This window comes from Mesoplodon mirus (assembly GCF_964341445.2).
Source record: "Mesoplodon mirus genome assembly, chromosome: 3".
In the NCBI taxonomy this organism is placed as follows: Eukaryota; Metazoa; Chordata; class Mammalia; order Artiodactyla; family Ziphiidae; genus Mesoplodon; species Mesoplodon mirus.
In genome coordinates this window covers 95,443,967-95,459,209 of record NC_138978.1, presented here as the reverse complement: position 1 = coordinate 95,459,209, position 15,243 = coordinate 95,443,967, and the positions used below count along the sequence as shown (strand labels likewise).

Genomic DNA, 15,243 nt, shown 5'->3' with positions numbered 1-15,243 from the left:
AGTGATGGAAAGCTTGGCTGGTCTGGAGAATGTGTCAGTGTGTGCTGAGTAGAAAATAAGGGCAGATGGGTGTGGAGGAAACAGATTAAAGGGCACCTCTGATTTAAGTGGAGGAACCTGTACTTAGGGGAAGCAGGTTATCAATTGTGGGCCAAGGACACCAAAGATGCTGAGTTATTTGGGAATCCCCAAATCCAGATGCAAAGTTCTCTGAGCACTGATTAGGGCACATCTCCTGCATGTATGTGTTATTACTCCTCAAACATGTAGATGAGCCTCTGATGAACGAAATTCAACTCATTTAAAAAGTATTATGGGGGCTTCCCTGGTGGCGCAGTGGTTGAGAGTCCGCCTGTCGATGCAGGGGACGTGGGTTCGTGCCCCAGTACGGGAAGATCCCACATGCCACGGAGCCGCTGGGCCCGTGAGCCATGGCCGCTGAGGCTGCGCATCCGGAGCCTGTGCTCCACAACAGTAGAGGCCACAGCAGTGAGAGGCCCACGTACCGCAAAAAAAAAAAAAAAAAAAAAAAAAAAGTATTATGAAATTCATGATATTATCAACAACTAATAAACATACAATTGGTATCATGCAAAAATCTGATTTTGCCTTTAATCAATGTAAAGGGCAAAATAAAGCTGTCATGTATTTGGGGGCAAAGAATGTGACATGATAAAAGCAGCTGGATGAGGAAGCAGCATACCTCTGGATTGGAAAGGACAGAGACGGGAGCCAGAGAGAGGAGCTGGAAGGCTGGGGCAGGAGCAAGGCTGGCTGACAGGCGTGGACGGGGGAGACAGTGGTAACAACGAAGAGCTGAATGAGAAAGACATTTTGATTGGGTCACAGAGAAAGCTAAAGGCAATGGATATTTCTAGCCTGGAAAATTGGTACAATGTCATCCATGAAAACATTTAGTTAGAAAAGGACTTAGGAAAATGTTGGTGCCTTCGTTTTTTATATGTTTCGGAATCTCCTCCCTCCCTCAAAAGGAGGGGGCCTTTTGTCAGCTTTTTCTAGTCAAATAATAAAGAGAATCTTCTCTAATTTCCTCAGTACTTGGAAATACACAAATTTTCAGCAAATCTAAGATATCTGTCATCTAACGGTGTAACACACACCATTATTTAAGTTCCACTAAGAAAAAATTAAACTATGGTATGCGATCAATTTTAAGATCCATCCTAGCTTCATAAATGTGAAAATTTTTAAAACGCATGTCTCTAAGTCAGTGTTTCTCAACCTTTTCTTCATTATTGTCCTCCCCCCCAACCAAGAGCCTCTCTAGGCATTTTTTTTCCTAACTGTCCCCCATGAAATTTTACTGTCACAGACATACCACATATTTCTTTATGTGTCATGTATAAATCTGCACTTTATACAGAAAAAGAAAATGCTTTTTACCACCCAAAAACAATTTTTCCCCCTTAAGGGCAGTATCCCCTGAGGTTGAGAATACATATCAAAAATGTAAATGAAATTACAATCAAGCTCATGTTTATGGATGCCTGGCATTCCCTTCCCATTCACTCTTCCTTTTTAAAAATTATATTTACACTATTTTATTAGATGAGGTGTGTGTGTGTGTGTGTGTGTGTGTCCTGTTTTCATCTGAAGTACATTTTACCCCAGATAAAACAACAACATTCTTTAGAAAAGAGTGAAGCTTAATCATGGTCTCAGTAGGGCTCTCTTCCTTTAATATGAGTTATTTGCCTTCATGTTTGTGCCCAGAGCAAATATTTTCTGTTTCTGCAGAGTTGTTAAGTCCTCAGACATCTGACAGGACTACAGGTAATCATGCTGATACAACACAGCTGGACAGCCTGAAGCAGGAAGCCCAGTTGGTTTCCAGTGTCCTCCTTCAAGTCACCAGTTTGGGTCTCTGTCTGAGGAGAAAATGGCCTTCCCTACAGAGACAACACTGTCTCTCCCTGAACCCCTCCCTGTGCAGGAGGCTGCCCATTCCCTTGGTTGCGCTCCTCATCACACACACTCACAACCAAGAAAAAAAGGTGGTGCAGAAATTTTTCAACTTTCTCTAAAACTAAAGTTGCTTCCCCCTTTTAAAAAGAGTCTATAATTTAGATCTATAAAAAGAACCTACTTAGCACTCAATAGTTAGGAGCTCTTACCACAGTTCAACAGAATAGGAACAGTTCACTAAGTTTCTATAAAAACTTTAACAAATTTTTTAAAGCATTCATAATTTAAGGGCTCCCTGGCACAGCAAGAGAAGACTTTGAAACGTCTTCTGTTTATACCAAGTTAAAGCACTGATTGCCTTACAGTTCCAGGCGTTTTCTGCAACTCCTATAGAACATCAAAAAGCACATACTGGAACATCACAATGTTGCCGTTGTTTAATGATTATTTGCGCTAGAAAATTTCACGAAATCATAGCCATTCCTTTTATCAACCAGAAGGCAAACTGCACATATTGAATCATTGTAAGATTTCACACATTCCCAGAAGATGTTTCCAGTTTGTCTCTATTTTTAGTACTTTACATTGAGGCATGAAAGTCATTTTTTTTTCAGCAGCTACCAAAGTCCATTTGACATTGGATAAGGGTCTCTCTCCCTCCTCCTTATAGTTCAATTAAAATGCTCCATGCTGCTTTAATTCCCAGGAAACTATGCTGACTTAATTAGGGCAGATGTCAAAATAATTAACAGGCCTATAGTAGCTAAGCACGCTATTTAAAGCAATACAGCTGTAATTAAATCAAAAGTGTAATCCTTATGAAAGAATCCTACATGTGTGTACAAGTGGAAGCAAATGAAATAGCACTCTCAAAAAGATGTCAACACCTGTAAATGTGACCTTCCTATAAAAGAACTGACTTCGATGCTAAAGGTTCTGATTAAAATATAAAAACCTCTGCAACATAAAATATATGTATTTCTTAAAATATTCTTTACAAGGTCAACATTCATAGGTCAAGGATATAATAAAGAGAATACCTGTAACAAGAATGTTTAACACCAGAGCGTTTCATTTTCCCAATGTTTGTTAGGTGAGGAATAATATCAAGAGAGATGCTGAGTTTCAAGGAAAGCTTTGCATTTCTCCTCCCCTGAATTTGTCAGTCCAAGACAATGACAGGCAGAGAAACTATATGCCTTGGTAACCATAAAACTAATTGATTCGGAAATAAGGCCAAATTAATCCCAGGAAATATACTGATTTTTATGACACAAAAATAAGCTTTGAAACAAAGCATATGAATAGCTCCTACTAAACGTTAGCAGCTGCCATATTCCCATTAGCTTTCAAGTTCCACTGAGAGCTGAAATACAATGGTCTCTCGGTATGCGCGAGGGACTGGTTCCGGGACCCCAGCGTATTCCAAAATCTGGGGATGCTCAAGTCCCTTGTAGTCACTTTGGCGGACGCGGAACCCCCGGATACCACGGAGGGCCGACTGCGTGTGAAATGCAGGCTTTTCCTTGGGTCTGGGCAATCTTTAACAAAATGGGATGGAGAGGCAAAGCCAGGGCGCATATGGATCACTCGGGGGCAAGGCAGAGCACCGCCACCCCACAGTGACCTGGGCAGAACCGAAAGCAGCAGTCCTTCCTAACAGACCCACGCCCCCCGCACCCCCGAGACAGGAAGCCCAGCAAGTCGGGGCCCCGTCCTGCTGAGAAACACGGAGGGGCGGGAGGGGGCTCTGTCAACGTGGATGAAGCTTGACTGAGGAGCCCTCCGCCGAACCAGGGGCCACGTGCAGCTCGTTTCCCTCGCCGGGGCTCCCGCAAAATGCAGCTTCCAGTTACTGCTCACATGTTCAGCAAAGTACCTCCACCTACTCAAATCTTAAACATAGAAACAAGGGCCTACAAAATGGTATTTTAATTTCTGTTAGAACCAAAGCCATCTCGTCTGAGTAAGTCAGTTACAGCAGCACTAGGCACATGAACAGTACAGTCCCCAACACCTACCAGACAATTAGCATAAAACGCGACAGAAACCGGTTCTCAGACTCAACACGGGAGAACAGCACCACCCAGTGGCGGTATGAAAAGCTGCATGTGAGGAACTAGAGGCTCCATCCCTGGTGGCCAAAGTGATTTCTCCTCACTGAAACGAAAGACCCCAGTAAAATACCTTCCACCGTGCTGGAAAATCTACCATGCGAGCCTCCTCAGAGTCTACAACAACTAGGCTTAGAGCAAATGGTATTTCATATTTTCTGAGTAGCTGACGCAAGGTTGCCAGGTAAAATACAGAATGTATGTTTGGTGCACTATTTGAGACATGCTAAAAAAGTACTCACTGTTTATCTAAAATTCAAATTTAACTGGGCATCTTGTATTTTTATTTGCTAAATCTGGCGACTCCTGTTCCAAAGTACCCACTCCTGGAGACCACAGATGCATTTACATAAGTCTTTCAGTCTTTCAAAGAGGCAGTAACAGACCTGTGGCAAGGAAGCTAGCAATGAGCCGGGTATGCTGCCGCCCCTAGGGTTAGGGTCAGGGTTAGGGTTAGGTATGCTCCCGCCCCCTTGCAATGGGCAGGTAAGACACTCTGTTCCACGATGCAAAAGGCTAATAGGGGAGAGGAAGAGGGCGGGCGCGAAGTGAGGCTCCAGATAGCTGGGTCACGAAATGGGAGCATTAAATATCAGATGGGTGGAGGAGGATGGAAAAAGGATGGGCAATTATGGAAAAGGAGAAAGGGGAACAAACAACCCTTGCCTCCTGACAACTGTGCCAGCCTACCGACGGTGCTGCTGCGATTTCCCCTCTGCGTGGCACCTGGTGTCAGCGATTGTGAGTTGGGGAAGGTAAGGCCAGAACAACCGCCTTGCCCAGAAAGCCGCACACCACCGACTGTCCACATCCAAGCAATCCTTTCTTTAGGAAGGGGTCATTTAAATGGGTTTGTGTTCCAGTTTTCTCAAACTAAAAACAACTCATCTGTTTCCTAAGCCGCTAACTGGTTTTGTTTCACATGTTTTGCTGTCTTTTGGCTCACCCCCTCAGAAACCCAGTGCCCACCGAGGCCTCCTCGCTCGTACCTTTGCAGTGAACCGCGATCGCCCCCTCCGTGTTCTCGCAGATATTCAGGAACCTTCGCACGATGTTGTCGCTGGGTGTGCTGCCATCGATGAAGAAGAGGTCATAGTGCTCGAAGCCGGCATCGGTGAAGCGCTTCGCCTCGTAAATCTTTTTGTTCAGCCTCACGATTGCAGTCACGTTATGCTTTTTGAAATAAGGAAAGTAGGCTTCGGGGGCGTGAAGAGGATAACCTAAAGGAAAGCAGGGGCTGTAAGCAAAAGGCACGCATTTCGTCTTACGTAACCCAGGAACACGAAAACCCTTCACAATAAAGATGATCAATCTCAATGGAGCTTAGGAGGAAAGCGCATTTCAGGAGAGAGTAAGGTCGAAGCACGTTCCTAAAAGCAGCAGTCTGAAAAACTGAGAAAAACACCATAGGAGGGGGGAAAAAAAACCCTCTTCTGAGTATTGGAAATAGCTCATGAACGTCCGAAACCTCAAGCTCTAGGCTTCAAATCCTGGGAGCACACTCCTCCCAAGCCAAAACAAAGGGATTCCTGAGGCCCTGAGATGTGTACAGTAGGCCTGGAAGAACTCTGTTCTTTTTACTCCTCTTGACAAATACTTTTGAATGGCAGCCTTTTTGCCAGGTGTACAGTTTTAATCTACAATGCGGTCCCCCACAAGAGAGACTGATTATTAAGCACCTACCATGTACAAGTCACAATTGCATAAATTTCTTTTAATTCTCAAAACAACCCATTAAGATAAAAATAGTAAACCCCATGTAACAGTTAAGAAACTAAAGAGGGCTTCCCTGGTGGCGCAGTGGTTGAAAGTCTGCCTGCCGATGCAGGGGACACGGGTTCGTGCCCCGGTCCGGGAGGATCCCTCATGCCGCGGAGCGGCTGGGCCCGTGAGCCATGGCCGCTGAGCCTGCGCATCCGGAGCCTGTGCTCCACAACGGGAGAGGCCACAACAGTGAGAGGCCCACATACCACAAAAAAAAAAAAAAAGAAGAAGAAGAAACTAAAGAGGTTGAGTGATCATTTTTGTAGACATTTTCTTTTTTAAGGAGAACAAGTGGTCGGGCTCTAACTCCCATTCTATTGTGAGTGGGTCCAGCATCACGTGGAGCTGCAGTCAGCTGGGTTACAGACACATGACCTCGACTTGGCCAATCAACCAAGGTGATCACTGGGGGCTTTGGCCACTGCAAGCCTTGCCTAGTGGCCCCAGGGTTTAAAAGGACTAATTTCTCAGCCTGTTGATTACCACATCTGTAACCCATTCAGGGCATACCAGGTGAGGGGATCTCACTCCGAACTCGTTCATGATGGTGGGCTCCAAGTGGGGCAGGCAGCAGCAGCCAGCAAAGTGAACCAGCAGTTTCTGCACTGTGGCTGTATTTCCCGCTGCCTCGAATCTTGCATCGGCTGGTCATTTCCTATTTTCTCTCAGTTGCAAGCCAACTCATATGCCGGGGCTGGGGTGTACATATAACATTTCCCAAGCTAACTTTCCCACTGGGTTCCTGTCCATCTGAAAAGTGGGAGTCACGAAAGCACTGCCGGAGCAACTGGAGGCCAGAGGAGGGAGAAGGGATGTCTTCTGTTTTCCTGCCAGCATGGCTTCAGCAGCAGAAGAGAGGAACTCCCAGCTTAGTTTGGCACTCCCGGCACCAGCCTGCAGCCCAGCCTCAGGGTCCCCACTCCTCAGGCTCCAAATGCAAGCACCAGCCCTTCGGAGCTCCCAGCACCTGCCAAGGTCCCAGGTCCTGCTAACCCCATGTTTTCCTTTCTGTCCCTCGTTGCCTTAAAGGCAATAATTATTTCTTCCTTAATATGCTGGTTTTTTCAGAGTTGCCCTTTTACTTTTTAGCCTTCTTTCTAACAAATTCCTTATATTGCATTCCCTCTGTTTGAAATAAAGTGGTTTCCATTCCTGCCTGGATGCTGCTGATACATGACCTCCCTTAGACCCTGTTCATTTTCTAAGCCTCATTTTCCAGCCTTCGCTTGGAGACTGTGAGCTCCCCAGCATAATTCCAATATCTGCTGTGTGCAACCAAGAGCCCTAACTGGCACCCTTAGCCAAGGTCGCACACGGGATGAAGGCAGCATTGGCAGGCAGGCCTAACTAATCCGCAGCCCAGACACATGATTTTCACAAGCCAGGCTGCTTTTGAGCAAACAGGTAAGACAGAGCTTACTTACAATCTTCTGTGTAGAAACAGTGACTTATACACATTTAGAGAAAACAGATCCTTTCCACTTGGAAAAAAATCAAAACTGTTTTCCTAGTTGGTTTGTTTGCTCAAATCATTTTCCAGCCTAAAGGGAAAAAGAACTGTGGTTGGCATAAGGAAACAAGAGCTTTTCTATCGTGTAAGGAATGGGAAGGAGAGGGCTTAGGAACACATGGGCTGGGACATGGTGTGACAGTCTGACAGGCACTTCTAACCCTGGGTTCCTAGTGATCACTGGCACCTCTGTGATGGCACCTGTCATGAAGCACGCTAATGGTTCTTTTGGTGTCTGTCCCTTGCCTCCTCCAACAAGGCTGTAAGAACTTCTCTTACATATATGAATTCCCATCATGAGTAAATGGCATTACAGATAATATACCTAAATCTACTATCAAAGAGAAACTGCATATACCTTTTGAGAAAAGAACACTGAACAGTTATCCAAATATGGTAATAGGGCACTGAAATAATAACAGTAATGGTAATCATAGCACCTAACATTTATTGAGCACTTACTATGTGCCAGGCACTAAGCTAAGTGTTTCATGTATATCATCTCATTAAACCTTACAATTATCAGTCACTGATGCCTGGGAAAGTGAACTGGCCCATGCACACACTACTGGGAAGAGACAGAGGCAGCATTTGAACCCTGACAGTCAGATTCTAGGGCCGGTGCTGGGGATGATTTAAGGTAAAATCCAACTCAATTCTATTTGTTAGATCTCCAAAACAGGGACATTACGTGAACATTAGGAGCTGAAGTTCCTAGATTTGTGAGGAAGCTTCTTAAAAATCCTCAAAAGAGTTTCAAATGAGTTATAACCAACAATGACAATATCTTCTGACCTCTGAACAACTGTGTTTTCGATGTATTTGGATGCTTCTGATGGAGGACTTGGTTTTAGCAATGTGCACGGAGCTGACTGAGCTTTCATCTGACCCTTACTCCATCTGGCCACTAGATGGTGCCCTGGCATCAGTAAAGCACAGGCAGAGCCCTGGCGCTGACCAAACAATTTCAAAGCAAAGAGAGATTGTAAAATTCATCTCTTCCCAGACCCTCATTTAAAGGAAACTGAAGAACAACAGAGTCAAATGATTAGTCCACCCATTCATTATTAAAAGTAAAAACTGAAAAATAGATGTGGAAAGCAATAAAATATGTTTATCAGGTTCATTAATGATAAAAATGTAATCAGAATATCTGCTACCTAATAAGCACCTACTAATGTGCCCGACACTGTGCAAGGCACTCACTTCCTATAATATCCCTAATCTTCACCAAATGCCTGCAGTGTGCATCCTATTTCCCCGTCTGATGATGAGAGAAGTTGAGGAACTCACGAAGTTCACACAGCCAGTTAGGGGCAGAGCCAGACTTCAAGCAGCCCAGGCTCTTCACACCTAGCTTCTCTCACTAAATGAGCAGGCTGATGCTTCAAACTGTTTGGATTCCCTGTCTCGAGCTGTCTTTCCCTGTTCTTTCTTTCCTTTTTCTTTCTTTCTTTCTGAAGTAGAGATGAGGACATTGCCACCTAAGAGTTTGAGGGTTTTTTGGGAAAATTTGAAATCCAATTTGTTCTACTGCTATATTATTCATTTATCAAGTCAAGCTTGTTTAATCAAAAAAGGGTTAGGGCTCCTCTTGTCTCCCCTGTCAAAACAATGTGAACAAAGATGGCTGAAAGGAACTCCTAGTTGGTCTCGGTTGACAACACACACTTAAGACTGCTATAATGCATTCGGCAAGACCCCAAGGTTTTAGGGCTTCCTTTTGCTACATCCTAGCAACAGCTATTTCAGTGCTAACTCCTTAAAAATCTACCTTTTTCTACTAACAGACTCCTAAAATGACTTTCAGCCACCTCAGAAAATACAGGGGTTTCTCAACTAAAAAAAAAAAAAATTTCTTAAGTTCAAAAAGAATTTACAAAGTTAAACCCCTTTACAAAAAAAATATGACACTTCTAGTGAATATCAGATCTTAAAATGGGGATTCCAGTAAAATATCAATATTTTACCAATAACAGCCTTAAATGAAATTATTCTAGACATAAAAACTGGCAAGTATTAGGTAAGCAGCACTTTCACACCTTTTTTTCTCAATGTGAGGGCACAGGATATGCATAGAAAAAAAGATATAGAGAGAACGATATCTCAACAGTGGTTATTTCTAGATTATATAATTACAGGTGACTTTTTATCTAGATTGCTTAAAGTTCTGTAGTGAGCATGTTCTTTCTCTGTAGTAAAATAAAAAAGAACACAGAATTTGGAATCAAAGAGACCTGTGTTTGAATCCACACACTGCCACTTTCTGGCTATGTCAACCTGGGCAAGTTAGGTTACCAAGTCTCCATCTTCTCTTCCACAAAATAACTACCACCTGTTCCAGGGGGTGTTTCTGATTATTAAATAGATGAGGTGTGCACAAAAGGCTTATTAGCACCACTCCCAGCATATAAGCAAATGGTGGATAATTATTTCCCTATATTGTAATATAGGACCAAAAATATTTTTTAAGACTTTTGACAAGTAAGAATTGACATACAAAATACATCCTTTTATCTTGTGATTCTACTTCCAAGAATTTAGAAAAGAAACCAGGGCTTCAAAAAAATGTATGGACATGTATACCAACCACTGTAGTTTTTAAAAAGTGAAAAACTGAACAACTTAGATCTCATTCAAAAATTGATTGATTAGTAAAATTATGGCACAGTCACTGAATGCAGTCATAGAAAATTATAATGAAGATCTACATTTATTGCCATGGAAAGGAATATGTGATATATTAAGTGAAAAAAAGCTGCTATAAGACAGTAATCATGTTATGACTCCATGCTGGTTAAAAAAAAGGAATATTTTTATAAGTCTCTGTGTGTGTGTGTGTGTGTGTGTGTATTCTTTAAGAGAGAGAAAAAAATATGTGCAAATAAAAAATACAGAGAAGCAGATGGAAAGAAAATTTAAATCCCCAGTAATCCCACCACCAACTAGTAAACCTAGAAAATGTGGTTAGAATTATAGGTCACCTTAATGCTGTTTTTATGAGTTCATCTGCATTTTCTTCTTTTTTTAAAAAAATCATGCATTACCTCTATAAAATATTTTAAATGGGTTTTTTAAATTACACCTCTCATCTTCTCTTTAAGAAAATTTCATTTAAAAAGTGAATCTTATATGGGAAAATTCTTTCAGTTTCACCAAATGAACACCCAACAACAAAGCCACTACTGAAACCATACACCTACTAAGGTTTTCTAGGTCTGAGTCAGATCATTTTGCACAGAAGGCTAAAGGGAGGTTTAATCAATCCTGTCTGAAAAGACCAATGGTGGAAAGCAGTTTCCTCAGGCACTTAACAAGTTATTCCTAACAAGCCAACATAACAGGTTAATCAATCAATGTCTGGAACCAGATTCATGAGCGAATGTGTAAATGAGAAGATCTAATTATGGCTTCAGTACAGAGACATCCTATTTGTTAGGGTAACTCTGTAGACCTGGATTACCCATCCCCATAGAGGATGATTCAATCCCCATGATTTAAGCAGAGTTCCCTGTGAGATATGTCATAGGTATAAAATGATAAGCACATGTGTGGAAACTCAAAAAAAAATTATCAAATCTAAATGCATGAATAACCATATACAATGAAACTAGATTTTAGAATAAATACTTATGATGATGATGATGATGGTTATGAAAGAAGAATAAACCTATAAATCTAGACTAAGGGTTTCAAATTACGTTCCTCCAAGGACTAGTGTTCCAGCTCTAAGACTAGAGAGGCAGCAAAAAAGGAGCTATTGTGTTCATGGGTGATATTTTTTAAATTTTATGTACTTCTCCCATAAACTATTCTTAAATCTTTGGTGCCTATCATTACTTGTCCTCAGGTTAAAAAAAATAATTAGTAAAAAATATATGTTAATGGGAAAACACACATAGCCTATCATGTTTCATTCAAGAGGCTTATTTTTTTGTCTTGCTTTTTTTTCCTGAATATGTATGCCCCTGGCTCTACATATACTGCAAGTAAGTAATTTAATTATTGTCAGCTAGAAAATTGTTCCTAGTTGCCATGATGGAACTAAAAAGATCAGTGTAGTGGCAATGCTTAGGAGCCCTGCTCTTGGCTGGAGTATCACCAGTTCTGCATATTACTTTGTGAACTTGGGCAAATTTCCTACTCATATGCCTCGGTTTCCTCCTCTGTGAAATAGAGATAATAGTTCCTACATCTCATAGAGTTGTGTGTGCACTAAATGAGATAATGCTGTGATTAGCTAGTAACTAGCACTTAATAAATGATACCTATTGTCACCATCACCGTCATTATTCAACATGGTGTTTCCAAAGAATACCTTGAGGTGTAGCATGCCACCACCACCAAATAAATCTGAGAACCACTGATAGAATTCAGCAATCTGCTTATTGTTTTGACCAGTTGGTTTCTCAGATTCTTCTTTGATAATTGGGTCAAGGTAAAGTGAACACCCTATTTATGGCAACCTAAAAATTTGATAGTTTTAAAACAGTGATTATAGTTCCACTTACTAAACTCTAATATTTAACACACTAATTACTGTTCAATTAGTAATTTAACAATTGAAATACTGTTCAATTTTTTTAATTAATAAATATTCTTTGGAGAATATTACCAATAGAAAGGATTATCTGAGGAAATTAAGAACTCAAAGAAGATGAACTGAAATAAATTTTTGGAGGGTAAAGTAAATAAAAACCTACCATTTTCAATTTTGCTTTTTGGATGTGGTCCACTAAATGCTAAAAATTTTCCTGGAACAATCCAGTTGAAGTCACCATTTTCAACTCGCTGGGAGAATTTTGTGAGAAAAGAGAAGAAAAATATTTTATAATTCTTATACAATTTAGGAAACCCTTACAAATATAACTGTTTTTCACTCTATTAGTACTAGACTAGTTGGACATACATGAAGACAAAATAATATAGCTTAAAATAAAAACATGCATCTGATTCTCAAAATGGTTATGAATTCAATCCACTTTGAAAAATTTTTATCTAGACTATAAGAAAAGTTTAGAAAACTTTATTTAAAGTGGAGGTACTTTGCTGAAAATAATTTTGTCTCTTGGCCACTCTGCAATGAAATGAAATGAAAACAAACATTGCTTGCCCCAGCAAGAAATAATGGGAGATAAGAGAAGACAGAAAATATAAGCACTTTCCATGAACATGGTAAACATACTTTAAACAATGAAAAAATCTATACATATCAGGATCATGATGAACACACCTCCATTTTTTTGTTTTTACAGGTTTCTATTTGTTGTCGGTGCTGATTTTTAGATGGGGAAACAGAAGACAGGAGTGAGGGACAGAGGCTCATCAAACCCTCAGGGTGTACCACAAACTGGAGACTGCCACAGTCTCCTGCAGGAGCTGCAAACCAAACAGCTACAAGGGTCAGGCAAGAGACATAAATAAAGGCAAATGCTCCTCAGCTCTGGCCAATTGACCACAGGAAAGCTTGACTGAATATAGCTGATCTTCCAATTGGATGTTCATGTAAAATCTCTCTATATTTGAAATGTTGACTGTTTTAAATTAAGTTTTTTAATACTAGGAAAGCAAATAAAACACATCTGTGGGCTGACTTTGATCACCAGCTGTCAGCCTCTGGCCCACACACTCCAGGATCCTCAGAAAAGGCCTGAAGACCAGGCAAGGGGCCAAGCATCCTCCCACTGCTCCATTACCTCCTTCATTTCCTTCCCTTCCTGTTGTGCCTCTGAACCCAGGGAACACTGGGGCAGGGCTGAGGGAACCCAAACATTGCAGGCTATTGGGACACAGCTGTGCAATGCATCACAAAATATATGTATCTCTTCTTCCCCTAAGCATTCTTTCACCCACCCCCAACACCAGTCCTACTCCCATCCTCCACCACCAGGCACAGCTTTTAGTCTCCAAGTCTCCACCCTCTATAGCACTGCATAGATATCTCCCCAGGCTGGGAAGGAAGGCAGTTCTCTTTGCTGGGCCAATGTTATCCACAGAAAAGGCTCTCTGCTCCACTACATGGCACAGACCTCAATGGTAGGAATCTGTGTCAATACAGAGTCTGCACTCTGTTGTAAGAGCTCATAAGTATTTGTTAAAATAAACTGGAGTAATCCCACCAAGGAAATCTGGAGCCTCTACTTTAATTACTTATACTACCCATTAGATTTGATTTCCACAGAAATCATAACTTGGCTGTATAATTTTCATGTTTAAAATGCAGATGCTTCTTCCCAGTTATAAAAAGTTATAAATGAAACTTTACATGACACCTTGTAAATGTCTGAATTGCATTAATCTAATCATAATAAACATAAAATCTCCACAATGCCCTAAATAAAATCTTAGAGATGCTGAGTGTTATGGTTACACATGCCAAATTAAATCTCAAGCATAGCTATCTATTTAGAACAATTTGAATAAAGAATTTAACATGCAACTCTTTATGATAATTAAACATTTTCTTGTTTAAATAAAGCAGTCTCAAATTAATGGCCTAATATCCATCTCAAGTAATTCTTAAGCTTAAAACATTATTTAAAAATTCAAAAATAAGGGTATGCTCGCTCTAATCATCAAAAGGCTAAAACCAATTATTTATGAACAGTAGAAGAAAACAGGTTTCTATGTTCACTATTCCTGTATCCTTGACCACAAAGTTGGCCTAGATAAATATATACATTGTGCTATGTCTGTTTATTTGGATTATAGACATCCATTTGGTTAAATAGTAACCTTTTATAATCAATCATATGGAGAGAAGCAATGAACTCACTCCCAGAACCAAAAGAATATGTTTGCAAATCTGCCTACCCAAAAAGATAAATATTAGATAATATTGGGCTATATTCAGTAACTTGGGTAAGGTTGATGGAGTAAACAAAAAGATTTATGTCTTAGATCCAAATCTGAAAAAAAAATGAATAAGAAAGTTACAGCTTTTAACTGAATAATATAACACAACCTTACTGGTAAGCTTCCAAAATTAATATCTGTGCCTTCTTTCACAGTGGATTATACATAAGGCAATATTTATCAATAATAAAATATTTATGATAACACAAGCTGGTTTTTCTAATTAAATGTGCTTGTGCACAAGTGCGAGTGCACACATACCCACACACACACACTTCCAAGAAACCTAGATCAGACAGGAACTTAAGGTACTTTCCAACATTACCACATTTTATAAACAAATGTCTAGGCAAAGATGAGGTGAGAGAATAATTTTACCTCTTCCAATCCAAAGCCTACAACCTACCAAGTACTATGCAGAGAAACTGCAGATGTTCTTCACTACAAGAAAACCCCAAAATGAAAATGTGAATTCTTGAAACTGATACATTTAGGTGTTAATATTCATGTTACTATAAGATCCTTCAGCTTACATAAGACTCACCAGATTTCTTTGGGATGGCTAATTCTCCTGGTGCATTTAAAATAAAATTTGAAAAAAAAAAGAAATCAAAGTGTCTTACAAAGTAAAAATAAACTGTATTAAAACTGAAAAAAATTAAAAATTAAATAAAATCTAATTTGACTTGAAAACATTAATTTTTATAACTTCTAAGAAATAAATCTGTGCCAGTAAGGCATGCCTCTGTTCTAATGGTCACAGAGATATTTTTCAGTTAAAACACCGAAAAACATTTGGCCTTTTTACCACTATGATAAACAGACTGTAAGAGAGAAAAGACAGACCTTCAGGTTGACAATTATTGGATTGGTTCCCTTTATCAACAGATGTGTTTTCTAAGACAACATGGATAAACAGTTTTGAAGCACAATTCAACATTCATTAAAAAATTTGCTTTGCCTTTATTATATATCAAGGACTATAACTTGGTGTCACACATAAAATAATAAAAAGCACTCCCTCTGTGACCTTAAGGAGTATGAAAACAAGTAACAAATAATGTTAATAATAAT

At 40.2% G+C, this 15,243-nt stretch overlaps 1 protein-coding gene across 6 annotated transcripts in view; it reads right to left on the bottom strand.

Annotated features, from left to right (window-relative positions):
• CDC14A (cell division cycle 14A) overlaps positions 1 to 15,243 on the bottom strand; it is a 172,881-nt gene that overhangs the window by 65,424 nt on the left and 92,214 nt on the right. For all 6 annotated transcript variants that reach the window (XM_082614086.1, XM_082614089.1, XM_082614085.1 and 3 more), the window contains 2 exons: positions 12,018 to 12,105; positions 5,030 to 5,260 (listed from right to left, as the gene is read on the bottom strand). In XM_082614086.1, the coding sequence (XP_082470212.1) occupies positions 5,030 to 5,260; positions 12,018 to 12,105 (319 nt within the window). The remainder of the gene's footprint in view (positions 1 to 5,029; positions 5,261 to 12,017; positions 12,106 to 15,243) is intronic.